Genomic DNA, 24,211 nt, shown 5'->3' on the forward strand with positions numbered 1-24,211 from the left:
CAGGACCCAAACCCAAGTGCTCCAAGGGGTGTCCCCGCTGGCATCTTAACTGTTAGGCTAACCACCTGTCCCAAACAGCTTTGTGAATAAACATCACCTGCTTGTTAGCCAGCTATCCATTTCTTAACAGCAGATACCTCAGAACGACCCTTTAGCTTAAAACCAACACAGCACAACACACCATCCCATTACCTGGGATAAAGTCCTCTGTACTGCAGTTGGATTTCGCACAGTGCCTTTGCCTTCTGGCCACGCCACCAATAGCCACTACTGCCAGCATGATGGGCTAATTGACACTCCTGGGGAACTTCTGAGTATCAAACATTCTTGAACAACCTGTCATGGAGAAAGAAGCAGAGGAGCCTATAGGAGCCAAGTCAAAAGGAGGAATGGCAAGAATAGAACCTGGTGTGAAAGAAGAACCCAGAGAGTCCCAGGACAACCAAAAAGGACCAGAAAGGTGGGCTGAACAGGAAACCCCAAGTAGCTTCCTGGGGATCCCAAAGGCATGATGTGCTGAGCAGCAGGCCAGGAACCGTGTCTCCAGGAGGTTGCAAAGAGGTCCAGCACTTGCTCCTTTGCACTGACAAACTCACAGATGCCACCTGCTTTCTTGTCCATCTCCCAGGATTCTAAGACACACAAGATAGTTTCCCTCCAGGTCAAGGTAGCTGGGACCATGTCTGGTCTGCATAGGTCTCCTTAATCCCTTGGACTGGCAGCCCCAGAGACACAGAGCCCGGGCAAGGGAAGGCCAGGGGAGAATGCAAACAGGGCCACCTACAGTCAGGTGCATCTCCCAAGAAGGAGAAGGCTGATCCCATATACAGAGTTTGGAATCTTTGACTCGCTAATACAAGAAAGGCAAAGGCCTCACTCATGCCCTTTGGCCTCTCATGAAGGCAAGAACGAGCCCTCTTGGAACTGGGAGGATTCAATGTCATTGTATTTATTAGGTTCTGAAACAAATACACATTCACATCCTTTTGAATACAGTACATTTGGCACAATAATGTTTACAATGAAATAACACTAATGAATGGCAAGATATTAAAATTACATCCAGAAAGAAAATGTACAAATAAAGCATCACAATACAAAAAAATCCCTAAAATTGAATACACTTTATATTTAGCCAGAATTATTTTTGCACATAATTTAAAAAGAGGTAATTTTTTTAGCTTTCTTTTTTTTTTTTAAAGCAAGAGTGTGTGTTTTTTTTTTTTCTTTCTCACCATTGGAGGAAAAAGTTAGGTTACCACTTCATAAAATCCATAAGAGAACAGCTATCCTTCATATATTTTTTTGGCATTTTTGGACTCATTTTTTTATGAGAGAGAAGGAAAAGTGGCAGAAAGGCTAGGAGGAAATAGAAGGAAATGGCAGAAACTGAACATCGTGTCTGCTTCCAAAGGCTTATTGAAGATGGAAGAATGAATACTCAAGGGGCACACTAGCCTTTCTCTGAATTTAGGTTGATCTGAATTCTACCGATGTGAGAACATTAGCAGGGGCATCTCAGCCAGCCAGGCTTTGGGTGCTAAGAGGGAGCCAGGCTGCCCAACTGTCCAGATCTGCTGGATGGAATGTATTTGTTGACTTCCTAGCGAAAGTGCCAATTGTTCCATAGGAAAGATGTAACACCCCACTACCAGGCAAATACCAAGCCCTTGGAGCAGGCCCTTTGGCATTGCGTTAGAACCTGTTTGGTTGTCCAAAGTTCATCATGGTGCAGGAAGCAGAACAGAAAGAGAGAGAGAAGAGAGGGAGAAAATCAGTGAGCAGTAGTTATGCATGAATATGATGGGCAGTATTGTCATGTCTCCCTAAAAAATGAGATGATGCCACCATGAAGATGTTTCTGTGCTTGTACTCAACTCCGGAAGAAAATCTCTCCCTAGGATGTCAAGTTACCGAAGATAAATTAAATTAGTCTAAAAGTTCTTCATCACTTCACTGGTATGCCAAACACATGAACTGATACAGCATAATATTTAATATTTGCAACTATCATAAGAATACATAATAATTACACCTGAGTTTAAAAAACAACAATAACAACAACAAAATTAAACAAAAGAGAACTGAAGGTCACCACCAGGAGTGAAGGCTGAGACCAGCCCAGATGCAACAGGGACACAAACTCTCTGTGGGCTCAAGACGGTCACTACCTGAGCTTTGAAATTCCATCAGAATCATCCCTTTCTCTCTGGATCTAACAGAGCACAGAAGAGCTGTGTGTGAGACTTAATATAGCTTAATCTATGTGTGCATCTTTTAAAATAAACCCAACTGAAATAAACAATACAGAGGACCCCTCCCCTTCCCCCTCAAAGAAACACATTTATCTCTCGGTAACTTGAACCAATACAGAGTATTGCACCTGGACATTACTATAATTATTCTTTCATACATTGAAGTTTTATAATATGCCTGAACATGCAGCAGTTGATACCTCTATATTCAATGAATGAATTCCACAGGCCTTGCAGCAAACACTATATACAAAAATCTCAAATGTACAAAAAGGCAGAAAGCTTCATTCGTGCCACTTTGCCACTCACAAGTATATATACTGAGGGAGTGCTGGGAGATCCACGTGCAAGAGGTGGGATGGATTCCATTCCCTGCTCTGCCAGTTCAGGAAGATAGGTGATCCAATGACCTCTGGGAAACATATACATAACACCATAGAGACCCTTGAAAATCAAAGAATACAATGCTGTTCACATATCTACAGGAGGTAACATCACATCCACGAAATGGTGTCCATGTGTGTTGGCACCATGTCACCCAGAAACAAAACTCTGAGTGCATCCTGCCACACGGTCAGTTTTCAATCCCATTGCTCCTCGGTCTCCTGCTGTCCTCGGCATCACCCATATGGAGTCTCATTCTGCGTGTTCCCAAGGCAGGTATTTCCTATTTCACTTTACACGTTTAAGCTTGAAAAACCACAACACAGTAGTACTACCATTTTGTAGAAGTGCTTAAAAATAACACACTGCTGCAGAACACAAATAGCATTGGTGCTGAGAACACAACATGACTCTGGAGAGAGAAACTGGGAGGTGAGCTTGGTTAGAACCCCAAGGTGGCGGCCAGTGCTGTGGGGTGGCCTCTGTGTTCAGGCAGAACTGCAGTCATGAAGACCACCGTTTGTCTTTTTTCCTCTCGATTCCTTCATGTACCATGAGAACATCGATGGCAAAAACCTTGGACAAATGGTTTCTCATTGTGTATTAGCCCTTGAATATATATCTACCTGTTAATATCAGATATTCATAGTGGAATTGGTATCTTGCGGCCAATTAGAAAGCAAATTGGATAATACGTTGCCAAATGTTAACAGAATTCACAATCAGATCTCATTTTTTTTTCACGAGATGTTGACTTACGTGACTTCAACACGCTCCAAAGCTGAAACCTAAGCAAGAAAGGAGTAGCCACTGCCGAGCAAACCAACACAGCTAGCCAGCATGTGTTTCTCCCTGTCTCCCTCCACCATCGGGATGCCGGGGGAGGAAGCATTAATCTCTTGTCCTGGGAAGAAGAGCAGGGATCACAGGCCAGTGGGGACAGTGGTGACAAAGCGACAGGTGTCAAGACTCTATGTCAGATGGCAGAGCCACGGCTTTTTGTTTGCTTGCTTTCTTGTTTTTCTTTGTGGTCAAAGAACTGCAGTTGCTTTGCCACCAGGAGTCCCCCAGGAATAGGCCCTGGCTTGGCAACAGTTGCACACAGTAGTGTGCACAGCCAAGCCCTGACCTGTTGTGAGTCTGCATGAACCAAGAGTGCCTTTTGGTCACCAGGTGGGAAGGGAAGGGTGGCCCTGGGTAAAGGGGATGCAATAAATAGAGAATGGACACGGGGCTGGGGCTCCAGGGAGAAGTAGTTCGAGACCTTCTAAGCCTCCAGAACACGGGAATCTTATCGGTGTCTCTTCTTGCAGCTTCTACAGACTCCAGCTGGAGTGGCCTCTCAGGGCATCAGGTCTTCACCAAAGTAGGAAAAGCCTTTGAATTCCTCCTGGTTGATCTGCTTCACAATGGCTTCATCTACCAGTGTGAGCACTGGCTCTTCCCGCGTAAAGTCTTGGTCAAAGTTATTGACGTCTCTTTTGGTTTTCTGTGGGCAGAAAAGAGAAAACCCTTAGTGGCAGCTGACCTCCACCCTGAGGCCCACCCATGGGGAGTGAGCATCGCGCTGTCAGCCTCTCGCCCACGTGGGCCTCTAGCTACTGGGAGCAGACACAGGGCTGTTCCAAATGAGGCAACGATGGATGGCCCCAGGACCCAGAGGTGACACAGGAGAAGAGGAAGAATGAGTCAAGGTGAGAAGGAAGAACGGGCGAGAGGAATGATGGAAAAGCAGGGAAGTGGGATTCCCATAGACTCAGGGGTGTGTGTATGTGTGTGTGTGTGTGTGTGTGTGTGCGTATGTGCGCACACACACATACACACACACACACACACACACTTGGACAGAGTGGGACACAACCCTCCCATCCAATTCCCTTCCAGCACTGGCTTGAATGTTCTGGCTCCATCAAGATTTCCCTCCTTGTGACCCAGGGAACAAACTTGAAGTCTCTGGAGGCAGCATGCCTTGCTCCTGCCAGGCCTGCTCCCTGTGGTACCTGTGCATGCACCTGAATGCTGGACTGCTTCCTGGGATGCCCGCTTCCATCCCTACCTATTCTGATTTGTGTTCCCTTGCTATTTTCTGTTATTAACCTCAATACATTGATTTGCCATGATGTGTTTTTGCTTCGATCTTGGCCAAGAGCTTCTTAAAGGCAGGGGCCTTGTTTTATTCAATTATGGATTCCAGCCAACTCCTCAGCTCTAAGCATCCATTGAGCAAAGCCAGAAAACTTAACACTGACTCCAAAACTCGGAAGGAGCTTCACCTATTTGGAAGTTCAAGTCCTTTGAGTATAACCATGCTGTGGCATTTTGTATACATCTCCAGGAGGGTCAATGGATTGCCTATCTTACAGAACTGATTTAGTAGGGAACAGAATCCATTCCATTTGCTGCATGTACATTTCCCAGCACCTGCTAAATACATGAACTAAGTATATATCCTTCTGTGCCTGCAGAGTAATGGTGAAGGACAGCAGTCAGCCAAGCTCCACACTAAACCCGAATTCTGGAGAAAAGCAGAATGTGTAAAAATACTGTCACCTGTCTTTCAGAGCATACAGTGGAGTTGAGGAGCAGAGTTTCCCCATCTAGAATACATTTCTTGGTTAGGAAGAACTCCACAGAGAAGACAGGGCTTGGTCTAAGATGTGAAGAAAGGGGTTACAATTGTGTTGGAAGAGATGGGAGGAAGGCAGCTCTTGACAGGAGCAAAGAAGGGATGAGGTGGGGGGCAAGAACACAAAAGACAGATACGTAAGCCAAGGTGTTTGCTGAGTTGCTTGGGGCAGAGCCAGATGGGGACATTAGCAGGGCAGAGTGGAGTCAGAGTCGCTCTGCACCGGCCTTCAATGCCAGGTCCTCTTCCCTCTCCCAGTGCACAAGATACTGCAGGAAGACTGGATACTCAATTGTATTTTTCAGACTGGTATTGCCCCAGATTAGTGACCAGGAGGAGGGAAGAAATTCTATGGAAAGATGAACATTACTGTTTATAGGAGGAATTAATAATACATTATACTCCATGGAAATAAGAAACCTCAGAGATGCTACTTACTAGTCCAGGATAAAGCTAATTTTGAGGCAAAGTTGTAGTTTGTATGCTGCTCTTGGAGATATTCCAAGCCCATTGGCAAATAAAAGTTCTAGAGCAAGGAACCCTGGTTCCCTCTGTTTAGGCTTACCTTTCTCAAACTTGGCACAACTTTAGTTTTCTCCTGAAAGGTTTATTGACAATTGTTCTGACTGCAAAATCTTGAAGAACATGGCCTAGGAAAATGCTGGTCTATAGTTTGCAAAATTTCGTCATGCTCATTGCACCTCACTCAGTCTTTAGAATGGGCAGGCTTCTGACCCTGATTTTGTAGGTGAGGAAGTGATGGCTCAGAGAGGTTCAGTGACTTGTATTGGGGGAGCAGTCATCTGAGGAGGAAACAGCAGAGCCCAGACTCAAATCCTGGTCTCAGCCTGGTGCCTCTCGTGGCGTGGCAAGGTTGGAAAATTAGGCTCCAAAGAAAAGGGAGAGGCATGGCAAGTGTCAAGTTCAACTAGGAGACATTAGATAAAGCCATGGGGCTAAAAGCAAAGAGGCAGAAAGGCCTGCCAACGATGGCAGGAGGGGCTGCGGATCACCAATGCAGTAGATAAGCAGGTGAACTGGGCACAGGGCTCTGTTTCCATGTGACCCCGGGCAGGATGGCATAGGGATGAGTTCATCTCTCCCATATTTCTACACCCTCAATCTGGCTTGGTCTCTTAGTTAAGTAGATCTCAGAAGCTTGGGAGAGAGCAGAAGGGAGTCACAGAAAACCCAAAAGATTTCCAGAAGGAAGACCTGCAGCTGCAGGATGCACATGTTGTCCTCCCGCCCCTCCACCCCTGAACCCGATATGGGAAAGCTCCTGTGCCAGCAGGGCTCTCTGTGCTTCTGTGGTTTGTACAGAGCCAGAGGAAAAGGGAGGCCTTGAGCAGAGTGGGACTTCAGAGAGGAATAACAAAGACCGTCCCCAGAATGGCACACATGGGTGGGAGGCTGGGGCCTGGAGAAAGGGTGTGACTATGCCTCTCTGGAGATTCCTCTCGAAGGAGGGAGGGATCTACTGACTGACAGCTCAGAGCAGGAGGCTGCCTGCCTGCCTGCCTGCCTGATGGGGTGAAACAAGTCCAAAGGAAGGGTTAGGAGGGGAGGTTGGCCCCAACTGGGGAAGCCCTGGGGATGGTTCCAGAGGGCAACAGGGGCCATCGCTACTGGCAGCTGCAGTGCAAGGCCAGGGGGACATGAAGAAGAGAGAGCAAGAGTAGGGCAGCAGCAAGGAAACTCTCCAGCTGCCCTGGCTAAGGATGGGTCATGCCCGAGTCTACCGTGTTCTCAGGGGTACCGTGACCTCCTTCCCAGCTCCCTTTCCACCGACCACTACTGAAGTCTCCACAAAGAACTCCAGCAAGAACAGGGCTTCTCTGGCCTTGGTTTTCCATGCATACTCACTGATCTGTGCCATAGCTATCGGTCAGCAGAGGAACAGGGACTTGCTTCTGGTTCCTGAGGCCAACCGAGCACAGTCATGGGCCCAGATGCTCTGAGGATAAGGTGTCTTCATTTTACAACCTGTTGGCTGTGCACCAAGTCACCAGGCTACACAGACAAGCCAGGAATGACATGACCAGAGGACTTCTCGTGGTTCCAGATGCCTCTGTAGCATTCTAGAGAGCTCTACAGACTCAGTTTACCCACTTACCCCCTTGCATGATTCAGGTGGCATCCAAAGGAAAGCCTCTTCTGGAGCTACTTTAGGTGGATGCCAGTTACCCATGTCCAGTTCTAATAACTCATGTCCTTACTATGTGCAACTCCTGACTTGTCACCTTAGAGGTTGCAGACAGCCCTCTAACTGTGACATGCAGGCACCCAGCACCCTCCAACGTGGAGAATAATGGAGATTCTATCCTTTGCTCATTGACTTTATTCTTTGACAAGCAGCTGTCTCCGTTCCAGAGCAGGTTCCAGCAGGCCAGCTCTGCAGGAGACTGTCCTGAGCCTTGGTCATCCCACATATCTCCCCTAGGACACAAATGCCAGACTCCTTGGTGCACATGCTCAGCCTGAGGGGAACACGGATCCAGGGAGTGACTTTCTAGCCCCCCGGGCCTCACCTCCACCCTGCAGCCTTTCCCATAGTCTTCGGCCCACATTTAGGCAAGGCTACATGAAGGAGGAGAAAGGTCACTGGCTCCACTCTTACCCTCGGCAGGCCCTTCCTGGTTATGGGACACCACGAGGCTAACTTCTCTGAAACTTGTCTTTTGCATCTGTAAAAAGGGGGTGATCAGTGGCATTCCATAGGTTGCCTGGAAGACTAATTGAGAGGCCAAATGTCAGGCACCCTGTTGTATACACTGACCCATAGTAGGCACCCAGCAGATAGGAATTCCTCCCCTGCCTCTGAATCTTAGCACCTGTACGCTACTGGCATGCACCAGGGATGGCTCCCCTGGGTTACCCTGCACTGTCCATGATAAGCTTTATGCAGGCAGGGGCTCAGTCTGGACCTTCTCCACAGGCCTCCAACTCCTGAGCCAGTGCTGAACGGGGCCTCTCCAACCAGCCCAGTGCTCCCCCCAGTGATTGAGTCTTCTAGTCGCTGCTCACTGCTCCTGGCATAAAGTTCCCACACACCTATATTTCTCAAGCCCTGTGGGATCTTGCCCAAGCTGATTTCCCAGCCTCATCTTCCTGACGCTGTTGAACCATGTGGTTCCCCACATCTCCTGGCTTCTTGCTTGCTAGCCTTTGCACAACACCTCCTCGCCTGTGCTCCCTCGCCTGCAGCTTCCACCGCCTTTCCTCATCTTGGTGTAGAGACTCTGCCTGCAGGAAGACTTCTCTGTCTGCAGGAAGACCAATGTAAGCAAAGTATCTCATGAGCACCTCCGTCACAGCTCCTAAATGATCACACCAAGGCTCTCCTTTTAATTTGCTTCTGCACTCACACATCATTCTTTCCTCAGTGAGCCCAATGCCCAGCACATGTTAGGTACTCAACAGACACCTGCTGGGCAGGAAAACATGAATACACTTTTTTTTTTCTTGCTGCCACTTGATCTACAGCCAGGGAAGTGACTGGGACTTAGGGCCAGTGGCTGCTGTCCTGCTAGAGAGCATTTTTTTTTAAACTCTGAGAAAAACAGTTGGGAAGGTTGAGGACAGGAGGAGGTTTGAGTTACAGAGGACCTACAGTGAGAGAGGAGACAACTTGCCCATCACAAAGCCCTAGGGGCCTGCAAAACAAGGCCTAATTAATGGACACTCTTCTCCCAGAACTTTGGGCATGACAGTTCTCCAACTGCTGGTATGAGATGGAAAGAGCCGGGCTTTGGGAAAATTCCATTCAGGCAGCTGTGCTGAGGGACTTGGTGGATCTGTCCCTGATCCCTGTGGTGGGTGCTAGAGGAAATAACATTCTGACCTCCTCTGGCATTCCTTCAGAAACAGGGCCCTGGACCCGAGAGATCTGGGCTGATCATGAGGGGGAGGGTGTATTTCTGGGGTGCGCGGTGGAAGAGGGATGTGGAGTTTGTGTAGACACAGAAGTGTTGGGCTCCCTGTGAGCCTGTTGAAGAGAATTGAAGCTCTCCCAGGTTGGGTGGGGTTGGGGAGGAGAGGAGGGAGTCGGCCTTCTCCATGGGGACAAGGAGGCTCCATAGGGTGGCAGGTTGGGACCCCCAAAGCTTGCTCCCTGTCTGGCTACTGCAGTTCTCTTGCCGCTCTCTCTGTGCCCAAGTCATAAACACAAGCTCTCAGGGATGTAGGGATTGCTGTCTCTGTCCTTATCTGATCATCAGGAGATTAAGATGTCTTGGCTCTGGAGTGCCCAGAAAACTCCCTGATTCTTCAGGCATGGCCTCGGGGCTGCCTTTCATGTGGCCGCCTGGCACACCACGCCCACCTCTTCCCCTTTGCTTGGCATGACAGCAAAAGCACTGTGACCCAGGCCATGGTCTTCTAGCTCCTGGGTGTGATCAGATCCAGGGAGACAAGCTGCCTCTCCACGCCCCCAGAGGCCACGCACCAGGCTCTGACACCCTTTTAAGTCTTTGATACCAACCTTAGCCCACCTCACCCTGCTCGCTGGGCACAGGATGCTTCCTCCACCCCAGCATGGCCCTGTCTTAGCTTGTATGTCTCCAATCCTGCTCCGAAAGCCCTCAAGGCACCTCCTGTACAGCAGGGTTTACAGCTGATGCTTAATGATCATCTGCATGAAATAATCTTATTCCTGGGATCAAAAACCCTCAGTCCTTTCCTAGCTTCAAAATACCAGCATTCTTCTTTAAGTTCCAGTTTTCTCCTTCAAGTAACATTCTAAAAGTGAGACCAAGCATTTGAATGAAGTGTTTATTCAACATTCACTGAAGCTTTACACATATACATATGCATTACTCATTATGTCCATATGTCCTCTTTCACAGAGCATATGTGCATGTATGCACATGTGCACATGAAACAAATGCTGCTTCAATACATAGCATCTTGCCTGGAAAAGGGTTTGGAATCACATTTCAAGCTAACTCACAAGTCAGAAATATCTCTAAACCTGATCCTTCATCCTTTCTCACCCTTTATAATCTTAGTCCAGGATGATTTAGAATGTTTTATTTCCTGTGTAGAAAGCAAGACAAAACAGGCGGTATTTGCCTGGCACTGTCTACCCCGTGGGACTTTGGGCAGGACCTGTCTTGCCATGAACTCTCGGTGCTGACCTTTCACTTCTCTTAGAGGGTGGTAGCCAGCGCTGAGTGCTGGGCTCTTGGCTGTGATCTACACAATACCAACTGCACTGGCATGGCGCTTTACCTGGTGAGAACTCTTAAAACTCCTGTTGTCATTTCTTAAAAGCCGTGGTAAAATGCCTCTGCTATCCTAGCGATACCCATTCAGTTGAATCCTGACATGTGCATTTTTCTAACGATTTATTTATCTTTATTGGAAAGGCAGATGTACAGAGAGGAGGAGAGACAGAGAGGAAGATCTTCCCTCCGATGATTCACTCCCCAAGTGAGCCGCAACGCCGGTGCTGCGCCAATCCGAAGCTAGGAACCAGGAACCTCCTCCGGGTCTCCCATGTGGGTGCAGGGTCCCAAGGCTTTGGGCCGTCCTCGACTGCTTTCCCAGGCCACAAGCAGGGAGCTGGATGGGAAGTGGAGCTGCCAGGACTAGAACTGGTGTCCATATGGGATCCCGGCACCTTCAAGGCGAGGACCTTAACTGCTATGCTATTGCGCCAGGCCCTGAAATGTGCATCTTAAGAGAGATGTGCGAAGTGCTGACCCCTAGGCCCTCAGAATGTGACACTGTTTGGAGACAGTCTGTGTAGGTGTCATCAAATAAGGATAAGTCTGTGTAGGTGGGCCCTGATCCAACATGACTATGTCTCTGATGGGAGGGGAATCTGGACAGGAAGACAGCAACACACAAGGAAGACATGAGATGAGAGTCGGCTCCCACAGGCCAAAGGCCTGTCTGGAGCTCCCAGAGGCTGGGGGAGGCAGGGCAGGTCCTCCTGAGGCTGGGTTCAGAGGGAGTCAGGGCCTGCCAGCATCTTGATTCCAGACATTCAGCCTACTTAACACTTCAGTGGTTCTAAGCCACCCAGGGGGTCATCCTTGGGATGCAGGCCTAGGAAGCTAACATACACCCACTCCATCTTGCTGAAATGGATTTTTCTGAAGCCAAATAAAACTCTTTGCAAGTAACCTTGATTTATTTGGAGCTAGCCTGTTTGGGAGCACTATACATGGTGATTCTACAACCCATCTCCCAGAATCTGATTTAGTTGCTACAAAATAGGAGCAACAAACACCCTGAGGTTCTGGAAGTTTCTAAGAGAACATGGGTAAATCCCAATCCATGCTAAACCACCACGTAAGGGTCACTGAGAAGCTGTCAGTGTTCAGTTTAATGAGCACACTCCCAGTCTCTGCATGAGGATGCTTTTGAGTACCATAAAGGACAGCCTCAGGCCCCTACACCCTTTGGCCTGGCCTCCATAAACAGCTGTAAGATGTTAGAGGGCAACAGGGACACATCTGATGGGTAACAGAAAGAAAGCATTTTATATAATTTTATATATGATGATGCACTGCACATCCCCCAGCCCATCACTGCAGGAGGAGTGCCAGCAAGCTGTACTTCATGCTATGTGTGACACATTCTGTGTTCTATGTAGTGCATTTTCACATTATATCTCCTGGTTTTTAAGATGTTTGTTGTTTTTTGTTGTTGTTGTTATTGTTTTAAACCAAAGGTCTCCTGGCCCAGTAGGTTGTATAATTCTCCAGTCTGTGACCTCTGCTCTAGTTAGTGCAATTACTTTGACCTTCCAGCAGAGATGAAAATGAAGATGTTTTCCCAGTACCAAGGATTGATTTTGGATCAGCTAGAACTCTTCCCTCCTGCTCTCACTCCCAGCCTGCCGTCAGATCCTCTCCTGTCTCCAGCCCCCTGGGGAAGCCCAGCATCTTTCTGGGGAGTCTGTGAACATCTGCTTTTTGAAATGGACCAAATCCCCTGGGGCCACAACACATTCTGAATAACTGAGCAGGGCATTCAACCTTCCTACTCCTGTCCCCCTTGGCAGTGCCAAACTATAAAGATACAGTTTATCCTGATTCCTTCAGAAGAGTTAACTCTGGAAAAAGAAAATAGCTCTCAATTTCCAGGGAGGAGCTGACATCAACCTCCTCTCCCCCTAGACATCAACTTCCTCTCCCCTTAGCACTTCAAAGGAAGTGGCCAGCTGCGGTTTGTCTGCAGACACTGCCCTCAAGGGGTCTTCAGTAGGAGAAAGGGCAGGTGTCCCTGGGATAAGGAAATCACATCCAAAGTTCCACCACTTGCCATGATGCTTTTGAAAGAGAACCACAAGGGCGACCACCAGAAGGTTTATCTAGAAGCTGGCACCAGTGTGGAAGCCTACAAGAAGTGGGGGCATGTTCTTCACCTGCACCAGAGCAGGTACCAGAGAACCTCACATGGGTCCAGGACCTATCTCCGTGTCTCTCTTAAATGAATGAATAGATCACTGAGTGAATCCATCCATCATTCTTTAATTCAATTACTTCAAGCAAGAGTAACAAATTCAAAGCAAGCCATCTCTACCTGGGTTCTTACTCCTACAGCAAGGGTTGACAAAGTTTTCTATGCAAGATCTGCCCCTGGCACCTGACAATGCTGTCTGGAGTCTAGGAGTGGCCTAGAGGTGTCAGCTCTCCAATGAGGCAAACAATGCCAGGGAGTATGGGAGGCCTGCCACTGGCATATCCAGCTCAGCTAAGCTGCACAAGCTCCCAGTTAGCCAAATGGACCCTAGTCTTTGCATATCGTGCCCACCCCCTAAGCACAAAACTGGGAATAAAGGTGGATTCTTCTCCCTCTTCAATATTGCAGGCAAGTAGCTTGGAAACTGTTCCTGAGGTCCCTCCCACAGTCCCTGATGCCCCTCCGGTACTTTGATACCCTGAGCATCTTTCCTGGCACTCCCTGTACCTGGGGCTAAGCGCTGGCTCAGGCACTGTCCTTGCTACTGGGGTGGGCTCCATGTGAGCACCAGCTTTGTGTTTCCACCCAGCACATTGCCTGGGGCATCCTTGACTTTCTTGTGGGGAAAACAATGAAGCTCATAGATGCAGGCTTGGCCAGGTGCTGCCAAAGCAGTATCCATGTCTGATTTCTGGGACTGAAACACCCATCCAACAGGGAAGCAGGTGTCGTCACAGCCCCACTGTGACCATGGGACACCAGCTGAGGTGCTAAATGGTTCACTCAAGGTACATACAGGCCAGCCAGCACAGGAGAGTCAGGACTTGGCCTGGAGGCAGATGTGCTGGGTGGGTGCCATGCCACCTGCTACAGTGAACTCTGGGAAGGGACTGCAAGTGAGGCCACCTGCTCAGACACAGACCACCAAGCTGGGTACAAGCTGCCAGGGCAATGGTGGTTTCTGCCATGAGTGGTGATGCCGTTCCAAACACTGCCTTTGCTCCATGTCCCTGCAGTACACCCCATCCCTGCCCAGGCATTTGGGACCATTCCTAAGATGTTAGAGGGCAAGAGGGATACATCTGCTAGGTAACAGCAAGAAGTACATTTTATATATGATGATGCACTGCACACCCCCCAACCCATCACCGCAGGAGTGCCAGCAAGCTGTACTTCATGTTATGTGTGATGCATTCTGTGTTCTACGTAGTGCATTCCATTGCATTCCACCTTATATTAATTTTTTTCATGCTGTCCTCAACTCACTGAACCAATCTGACTAAGGAGACCCTGGAGTAGGGTCAAGGGCCACCAGGGGATGGGTGGTGGGCCTGCACATGACCTGGGGAACACAGTGCTGATGTTTTATTCCAAGAATACAAAGCCTTGGGAAGAGACAGCACCCTGCCTTTCATGGCCTGCCCAGGGTTGAGCTTGCCAAGTCCAGCTGTGCAGTAGGCTGGGCCCACGCAGCAGGACATGTGGTGACAGGGGCTAGGCCTCGTGATGCACCAGGAGTCCATGGCTCCTGGAAGCAGGTAGGCCCAAGGTGGCAGACCTGGCCACACTCTGTTTCTAGTCATTCAGGCCTTTCATTTATCATCTACTTTTCAAAGCAGGGTCACTGTTGACAGCTCTCAGATGTCAAGAATTATCCCAGAGATGTTTTTAGTGCACAAAGAATAAACTCTCCAATCTCTTCCACTCACCAACCTTTCCCCACCGTTCTCTGACAATGTTCTAGAGAGAGAGAGAGGAGTTTTCTTGGCCTGGGATTTGCTTTGGGGCTGCCAGTAGCATTGAAACAGGACCTCTAGGCATTCTTACAGTGCCTTTTGATTCAGCATGAGCTCATCCACCTTTTCTCATTGCTCAGCAAGTGTGGGACACCACCTAATGCAGGATCTCATCGCCCCAAATTCTCAGGCATACACAAATACTGGAATCAATCTTCAGCCATAAAAGATGAGAATTTAGATACACAGCTGTGAACGAACAAATCTCTGGAAAAACACTGCAGACCCCTCAGTATCCAGTCATTCACTGCACACAGACAAACTGAGTATCTGTTCTGAGCCAGGAATTCTAATCGCTGGGGATGCACCTGCAAACAAAACAGATAAAAATCCCTTCCTTGATAGATTAACCATACACGGTGGGGGGGGCACATGGACACATGGGGATTCGCTCAACATTTCTCTCCACTGGTGAGCAGCCTTAGAAGTTTCCATAGCAAAAAGTAGAAATGTAAGTCCAAATCTCAACAGCATGATGTTGCATGAAGAAAAAGTCAGACGCATCAGAGTACACAGTGTATGGCTCCACTTACTAGACACTCTTGAAAAGACCAGTCTAATCTGCCTCAACAGAAAGCAAATTTGGACAGGGGGAGTTAAGGGTACTACAGAACTTTTGGGGAGGATGGGGTGCTGGGAATACACGGGCTAGACATTAATAAATAGCTCCTCCATCTGCCTGCTTACCCCTTTAATGCCTGCAACCACTAGGGCTTGGCCAGATCAAAGCCAGGAACCAAGAACTATGTGGGTGGCCAAGACCCAACTGCTTGAGCCATCACCTGCTGCATCCAAGGGCATGCATTAATAGAAGCTGGAATTGGAAGAGGGGCTTGGATTTGAACCCATGCATTCTGATGAAGGATGCAGGTGTTCCAAGCAGCAACTTACATACTATGCCAAACACTCACCCTTTGCATTTTTAAATGGACCAACATGTACACTTTGCATTTTAGTTTATGTAGATTTTATCAAGATGAAGTTGATTTTAAAGTCACACAAATCCCTGTCCTCGAAGAACATTGAGGAGTGGGGAAGAAATCTTAGGGATTATTCAAATGTCTCATTTTACAGGAAGGAAGCAGCTCCACAAGGGAGCAGCCACAGATTCTGGAGTTTAGTTGGGAGTGGCCTATCTCCTCACTTTGAAGAGGCTGAGGCCGATGATGCTCATCCAATCTTCAAAAACCCAATTTATATTCCACAGCTCCCAGAATTGTAGAGTAACATTTAAATGTCCAGTTTAGGCCCAATGTGGTTCAGCCCCAGCCTCCCAGGAAGGCAATGGGGCCTGGATGTGTTAATGCGCAAAGCTGGATTCCCCATACAGCTCGGGAGACCAAGGGTCCTGTGTGTGGAGACTGACACAGGCAGGGCAAGTCTGGGAGGGCACAAGGTACCTAATGCCCAGATTCCCCAAAAAGAAAGTTCAGGCTACAGGACCACTCAGCTGCCTGGGAAGCTCCTATGTAGATATTCATAACATGGACTCTGATCACTGTCTCCCCACTCCTGGCTGCTGGCTGCTGGACAGGCAGATACTGCTTAGCACATGGCTTGACACAGGCTTCTGGAACCCACAGGGCCCAGCCATGGAGGGAGGACCCTCCTGCTGTCTTTCATCCTCATTCTGTAACATGGAGAGCACAGCCTAAAGTCCTCCGAGCTGGGCGTCAGACCTATGGCTGCCTGTTATTCTTTACACAAATATCATTGCAGAGCCTCCTCTTGCCATCTGACCTTGTCGAGGTGGCGAAGTGAGGGTGACAAGAGGGGGATGCTTGTCCTGCTTTTGTCAGCCTTCCCCCCTAGGGCTCCACAGGGGCACCAAGTCCATACTGAACACGTGCCTGCTGAGTTAGACCTGGTCTGAGTTCTGCCCTTCCACCACTCCTTTCTACATCTTTCTCCAGGTTGCTCTTTCTTCTTAAACTCTCCAGCTTTCCCTACCGGGGCCCTTCTGCTGCAGGAAGCCACCTCTGACTTCTACTGTTCTCTCCTATTGGGCTCAGTCTTGCACACCCTTGCACACCCTTAGGCAGGTTGTATGTGTATGTGCATGTGCACACACTTGGCCAAGTGCTGATAGGCTAGGGAGGAGAGTATTCAATAGCCCCCCAGCTTGGTGAACCCATGAAAAAAGTATATCCAAACCTACCAGCCATTCAATAAGAATGGTAAACTTAGGAGATTACAGAATGTTCAACCAAGCCCAGCGAGCCCTGTCTAGGACTCAAACTCTTCCCCAAGGTAGAAGTGGGGATAAGGGATTTTAAAAAAATGATGTGCTGGTCAGAACCAGCACTATAGATAGCAGGGCTGTAATTCTCAGATGATGAAATCTCTAGAGTGAGTTACAGATGCCCCACTGAGTCCATCTAGCTGGGTGCTGCCTTGGTACCTGCTAGGTGAGCTGGGCATCACAGAAGTGTTGACTGGCACCATGTCAGGAAAAGGCCCAGCAGAAATGCTCCTGAGAAGCAGGCAGGAAAAAAGGAAAAATGGAGACAGTTTGCAGAATGGGCCAGACCTTGTCTCAGCTTCTTTGCACAGGCAGCGTTATATGCCTGTTTGTCCTTACCATTAGTACCAACAGCAGCTTAAGCGCTCACCGGGCATTAGACATAATGCTTATCACTCTGCCTCCCTGTGTCAGCTGCCACCCTCACAGAAATGCTGACAGCAGATCTAAATTAGGCCCACTCTACAGATTAGCAGACTGAGGCTCAGAGATGAGTTCCCCATGATCCCACGGCTCAGACTGGCATCTATTGCATCTGATTCCATATCCTGGGCTCAGAGCCTCACACCACTTTCTGTATTCTTTAACTGTGGCACCTTGGAGCCTTGGAATAAGAAGGGGAGTTACCCAGCTGGGGTGAGGGTGGTGAATACAGGAGTTGGCATTGAGTTGCACTGAGGGTCTGGGTTACACAATGTACCTCAGGTTTGTCATCCTGTCCTGTCTATGCTGCTACAGGGGGAGCATCCTCATCCCTACTCCTCAGCCCTACAGGAGTACAGTGGGGTCTCAGGATCACATGACTCCCTGTGACAACAAGTTCCTTCCACCCAGCTTCTGTGTTGTCAAAGCCAGTACCCTGCCCACTGTACTATGCCACTCCAAGGACCAGTTATTAGAAAGCATGCTCCTAGACTTGTTCCATGGCCCTCTGGTCGTGCTCTGCAAGGGACCTTGTGGCCCCTGGATGCTGAGGGCATTCACTGTGGTGATGACATAGCCTAGGGACAAACTGTCATCCGGGGGCTACTCCTGCCACACCCAGCATGGAAGCTGAGGACGGATGGCGTCCATGTGGTCCCTACCATCAGGTGGTCCTTGAGCAGGTGGGCTGGCTTCAGGGACTGGGGGAAGGGGTTGCCTGCTGAGCAGGGCTCCTCCTCGGGCCGCTTGATTGGTGAGGGTATGAGGTCTCGAGCCCACTTCCCGGGTTTTGTCTCAGCACAGCCCGGTCATGCAGGAGCATGCAGGGGCGGCCTTCTGCGGGGTCCCGCCATGCAGCGTGGATGGCCGGATGGAAAGGGAACATGATGTTGGAAGGAGCCTCTATGTGTGTGTCACCGGCCTGAGGGCTCACCTACCTGCACAGACTCCCCACTCTGGAGACCTTACCTGACAGAGGGACATTCACACTGATGCAAACTTGAAAAGAGAGAACACGTACACAAAGACAAGTTTACTCGGCCGGCATTGCCCTCCTTGCCTCTGGGGCCAGTTAGGTTTTGGGGATCGGGGTTGGGGAGGTGATGATCTCTCATCCTATATTGGCTTCACCCACTCCGGTGCTGAAGCCCAAGGAGCCAAAATCTCAGAGTCTGATGCTTTTGATGGGAGGGGATGGGTACACAGGACAAAAGCCACTAGTGAGCAGAATACCCTTAAGTTCTGTGACATGATGCCCTTCAGCTACTCCAGACTCAAGGCTCTGCCTACCAGGGGCCCCACAGAAACCCATCCCACTGCTAACACGGAAAGCCAAAGGTGACACTTCTGTGGGCAAGTGGACAATATCACCTTCTTGGGATATTGGATCCAACTGAGGAATTCCAGGTCAGCAGACTTTCTCCTGGGACAAAGGTTTTTAGCTCTAGGCTTGCTGGTTCTCCTAGCCTGCCATTTGCACCACTACTGGGGTCCCTGCAATAACCTTTCCCCTCTGGACATCTTTGCTCTTCAAAGCAAGCCACACCCAGAAAATAGACTCATACACAAGACAACATGATGGTTCCAGGTTGATGTTGATAGCACATTGCTAGTGCAAAGCCTGTTCTGCACATGGCTGGGTATAGGGGCTGGTGGGAGGACCAGCAGACAGGATATGGAAAAGCAAGGAAGAGCGCCAAGGGGACTAAGGGATAGCACTGTCCACATTGAAAGCAGAGGCTACTGAAGAGGGTCCTGGGTGGGGGCCAGCACAGAGGGACACCAGCCCCACAGCAGGAGACCCAGCTGTACTGTTGATGGCTCAGGAGTCTGGGCAGTTTCTACACAGGGAGCTCAGGTTCTAGGGAGCAGGATTCTCAGCTCAGTAAACATTCCAGGAAGGCAAAAGCCTGGTGGGGCCAGCAGCCCAATATGTATGTAATGGAACCTGACTCTAGGCCAGACTCTAGCTCTGAGTCTGTACAGTTTCCTCCTCCTCTGTGAGTGGCATCCTCTGTGGGGCCAGGCTTGCTAGGGTCTGGTGGTAGAAGGCAGGCCTAGGAACCAGGTCTACTGCATCCTTAAGTCCCATGGGAGCGACCCAAGGACCACAAGCCTCTGGTGAACCCACCTGGGTAGAGCCAGAGGCTCACTGTGCCTTGGGGACTTCTGGGCAGTGGCAGTGGGGAGGACCAGGAGCTCCATGCAAAGTTATTGCTGTGTCTGCACCTTGCACCTGGACTAGACAACATGCCATCTCTTAGCCTCCCCTGCAGCACCTGATGAGCCACCTGACAACCCCCATGTCTTCCTAGATCAGATAGACAGCATGCCCCTGTGTGCCCTAGCCTCACGGGCAGCTCCTCAGCAGGTGCCTGGCACAGGTGGCATCCTGCTGGTTCGGGAGCCAGGGAGAACTGGCCCGGGGTCAAAGGAAACTTCAGGATTCCTCATGGACCCCAGGCATTTAGACTGAATTACCTTGGAGGGGTGTGGGAATCTGATTTCCTTGTGTGTTCAAGCACAGGTTGAGGCCATTACCAACTGCAAAATGGGTGGTGTTTTCTCACGAACTCACCCCCTTCTCACAAAGTCTTTCCTTTGACTTGGATTTCCTAAGACCCAAGAGTCACAGACCTCACACTATCCCTGGTGGCTGTGATTTGTTGTCCTATGTCTTCCCATCAGCTTTCCTTCTTCCCCTGTCAATTCCCTGTCCTACCAGCCCTCCTAGGCAGGCATGCAAGGTGACCTTGAGTTCTAGGATGCTTTAAGCCTAAGCAAAGCCTGTGCTAGGACAGAACTCTCTGTCCCAGGAGCAGGAGATTGGTTTCCCCAGGGATAAAGCTCAGCTTCCCAGTTCCTGCCCCAACCTTTCGGGGACATCACCACCCTTGCCTCCAGGAAGGCTGACTCTGGTCTGTGAGCTGGTGGGCACCCTGTCTTGGTAAAGAGGACACTGATAGTTCAGAGAAGCCTCCTGTGAATCCTCACATGAGCCTGGGAAGCTTCCTGAGATGAGAAATGCAGGCTAGTCATCCCTGCAATGGCTTTAATTCAACTTCAAATTCACTTCTGCTATGCACAGGCTCAAGGATGACTCAGGCTGGTGCGGCTAATGTTTCCCAAGAGAAAGCTTTCTACTTAAGACCAGACTTGGAACACCTTTCCCACCTGCTAGCAAGATGTGGCTTCTCCTTTCCTTTCTCATGGTGAATTTTCTCACAGAGAGGTCTCTGGTCCCAAGGGCATCCATGTGATCAGTCATCTAGTTATGTGATAAGTCTCCAGGGCCTGGGGCTGAGTGCCCTCCAGGTAGCAACATGAATCAGCTCGCAGAGAACAACCTTACCTACAATCTCCCTCCCATCCCCACATGCAGTCAGCTTCCTGTCCTCCCCAACCTCCCTGCAACATTCTAATTCTCTCCTCCTGACTGACTGCAAACCAACCTGAGAACCACCCCCACCCCCAGGCTGGGTCCTGCCCAACATGGAGGACAATCTGCAGCTCCAGCATGGCTGAGGGGTGTGTGCCCGGAGAAAGACTTCCAAGGTAATGATGAAGTCTCTCTTGGAGAACTCTGGGAAAGACATTTCTGAAGGTAGTGGGAGCTCCTAGACAGCCCTGGGCTTGCTCCTGGCCAACTGCTCTTGTTGGGGGTATTGGCAGAGGGGAGGCCTGGGAGGCCCACTTAAGCCTCTTACAAGGAAACCAGCAGGGTCCTGCCCTCATATCCCAGGTGGGGGCTCCTGAGAGGCCCCAGGAAGGGAAGCACTGGCATCTTGTGCTCCACGAGTCCAGGTGGAGGTGGAAACACACCTGACCCTCCCAACTCAGAGCAGGGGTTCCTCCTGCTGGTTTCTAGGGCTTTCCACATCCCTGCCTGCAGGAGCAGCAACACTCCTGGCTGAGCACAGCTTTAAGGGACACCCAACATATCTGAATTACAGCCAAGGCTGCACATCAGTGGTGGAGCAGGGCGTGCATCGGCCTCCTTCCTACTTCTCCCTCATTCTTCTCCTCCACCCTGTGTACCAGATGCCCCCTCCCCTTCATGCACAGGCCAGCTATTACCACTCACCACCCCCCCAACTGCCCCAGCTCTGTGGGGGAGCAAGTACTGCTCAAAGTGTGCTCCTCTCAGATGGCATTACAGCCCTAGTGATGCAGGGCTTGCGAGACCCAAGCTTCTCCAAACTCCTTCCATCCCAGAACCTGTACCTTCCCCCTGAGCATGGGTGGATAAAATCTTCTTTGGGAAAGACCTCCAAGCATGTCAGCTGTGCTTCCCCTGCCCATCCTCCCTGACTGCCTATTTGACAATGTCCTTGGTACATTTGATGATGAAGCCCTTCTTTTCATTGTTTCGTTCCAGGAGGCCTCTCAGTTAGGATCCCTGGCCTACTCCACCCACACAGGCCCTTGCTCCACTTCATACCCCTCACAGATGGTCCCTGGGGAGCTTGCCTGGGTGTTCCCATCTTGCAACAAGGGGTCTACTCTTCTGTCCCAGCCCAGCCTCATGCTGCCCAAGCCCTCTTCTAAGTGGTTTTCTTCTTCACTCAGCATCTCCATCCAAATATAGCCTGTTTGTAGTCTGGATATCTGCTGTTCAGGCCAGATGCTCTACTTGTCATTTTGCTTAAGGACAATTGACTTCTGAAAATCCATGCTCAGATGGGAGCTGTTAGCCTTCCTCCCATCCCATTCTTGGCCTCTGGACGCTCCTACCCACACAGGCTCAGGGATTCAGCCAGTGGACTGAGCCCTTGAAGGTCATGTGTCTGAATCGGCAGCCTGACAGCTTTGTGGGGCCTGTGGATGGCGGGGGACTGACTGGTCAGTCCAGGGAGCCTGCTCCCCAAACCCTCTTGCTTTAGTCCCCACAGCATAGGCTTGGCAGTGGTGATGTGGGCCAGAGCGTAGGTGATGTTAGAGACAGAAGGTGAGCTGAGCTTAGCCTGACCTAAGAAGTGCACACCATGCAAGCCACATGACGCTTAAGGACAGGTGGTCAGCCACCTCTCCCCACTGAGGCTCCAGTGTGGGTCACAGCTGTAAGTCCCTGGACCCATGGGTGATTCCTAAGAACCGCAGCATAATCGGTCATGTACCCCAAGACCTCCGGCAATAGAGTGGGACTCCTTTGGATGGGTTACAAAGCATGAAAGGAAGGTTTTTCTTTCTTTTTTTCTCTCTATTTGGAGGCCAGAAGGGAGGGCTAGGCTGACAGCACTGAGGGCAGCAAGAAGCCAGACAGGCTGAGACCTTGTCTGCCGGAGACCCCAGCTCCTGCTCACCTCCTAGTCCATGTTCCTGCAGTTCCCACTGGCAGATGGCCACAGGCCCAGGCTACACACCTGTGTGTTACCTTGGGCTACGAGGCAGAACTTGGATGTGCCCCCATTCATCTTCTGTCTCTGAGCAGGACTTCCCTGAGCCTCACTCTATCCAGGCTGCAGACCATCACCAGGACCTGACCTTGGCCCTCTTGTACACCTAGCCCTGATGCAGTTGTTTTCCTCCCAAGCCCCAGCTCCCACAGGCACCACGAAAGGCCTACATTCTGGAAAGAAGCATGTGCTGAGACTGTAAGGAGGAGGAGGGAGTGTGGACAGAAATGGGGACTTCAGAAAGGACTCTGAGATCCAGCTTCCGGCACCTCGGGTCTCCCCAGGGGCTCCTAGGAGGACTGTCTTCTTCCAACTACAGTCAAGGGGCCTCAAGCACACTCTGTCCTGCTCCCACAATCCCACAATCCCACAATCCAGCCTAGTCTCTTTCCATCAGCCCATTTGAAAAGCAAGCCCACTGATATGCCAAGAAGTCTGATTTCTCTACCAGGTCCACTCAGCTCCCACCAGTGGTTGTTTTTGATCACACGTCACCCAACCCATCTATCAGAACAGAAAGAGTTCCTCTGGGGTCCACACAGTGCAGCCTTTTGGCTCAGGGTTTAAGTGACATCATCCTGAGCCAGCCAGAGCCCAGAGAGTCTCTGCCACACCCTTTCCCCGCCCCCGGCCAGGGCTGGGGGAGTTATCACAGGGCCTCTTGACCACAACAGGGAGCATGTGTGCACCAGGTGCACTGTCCCCCAGCCCCATGCACGGGGTAGAAGGCGCGGCAGGGAGGACCAACTTACAATCCGGGGCTTGAAGGGTGGCTTGATCTTCTTTTGTTCCAACAGCACCCAGTCGATTTCCTTGAAGAAGGGGTGCTGCTTGATGGCGTCCTCTCCGTTCTGTGCGGCCACACAGCCCAGGCGCTTGTGCGGGTTCTTGGTCATGAACTATGGGGACGAGGACATGAGATAGTCATTGACAGGCTTAGTGGACCAGGGCTGCAAGGGAGACGCCCAGACAGCCCAGGCTCATGCTTCCATGTTGCCTCTCACACCTCCTGCTCTTGCACATTTTATTCAAGTTTCCCGTGTGCCAGTCATCATGCTGCCACCCTGATCTGTATATGAGAAGGTCCCACTGACTGATCCCCCTGAGTCCTCAGGGCTTCTCATCAGGGAAACTCACTGACAAGAACAGATGGAAAGCCTTTGTACCTTAGAGGAGCCCGCATCCTGTAAAGGCCAATGAGTGACTGGATCTCCTGTCCCTTCCCTTTTTTCCTGGACCTGGCCTCTGTCCACATCAAAACAGAACAAGAAAACCCAAAAAACAAAAAATCTCCTAGATTTGCAATCTCTATCTCAAATGCCCCTGTAGATTTGAAGATGATTTAAAAAAGGGACAGTTGCCTTCCAACATTTAAAAGCAAAAAACTACCCTGTTGTGGCTTGCGCTTTCTGGATGGCTACTTGGGACACCCTCTTTCCAGATGAACATTTTTTTCCTTTCCTGTGAATCAGGTCTGCCTGTAAATCTTCATTTACCTGCGCAGGTATACTGCCTACGACCTCATGGCAGAACAGTGCTAAAAGGCATAGCTATCTCTGACAGCCAACCAAAAGATGAGGATGGAGGATGGGGTGGGGGCTGTGCATGCATGTACGTGCCAGAGACAAAGGCTGAAGGCTGAGTGCCCATATCTAAATCAAAGAATCTGAGTT

At 50.1% G+C, this 24,211-nt stretch overlaps 1 protein-coding gene across 1 annotated transcript in view; it reads right to left on the reverse strand.

Annotated features, from left to right (window-relative positions):
- Positions 1 to 1,336: 1,336 nt before the first annotated feature.
- PRKCE (protein kinase C epsilon) overlaps positions 1,337 to 24,211 on the reverse strand; it is a 481,837-nt gene continuing 458,962 nt past the window's right edge. Inside the window, exons 14-15 of the mRNA XM_004582783.4 lie at positions 23,291 to 23,437; positions 1,337 to 4,128 (exon numbers count right to left, since the gene is read on the reverse strand). Coding sequence (XP_004582840.1) covers positions 3,982 to 4,128; positions 23,291 to 23,437 — 294 coding nt within the window. The 3' untranslated portion in view covers positions 1,337 to 3,981. The remainder of the gene's footprint in view (positions 4,129 to 23,290; positions 23,438 to 24,211) is intronic.

This window comes from Ochotona princeps, chromosome 8 (assembly GCF_030435755.1).
Source record: "Ochotona princeps isolate mOchPri1 chromosome 8, mOchPri1.hap1, whole genome shotgun sequence".
NCBI classification, from domain to species: Eukaryota; Metazoa; Chordata; class Mammalia; order Lagomorpha; family Ochotonidae; genus Ochotona; species Ochotona princeps.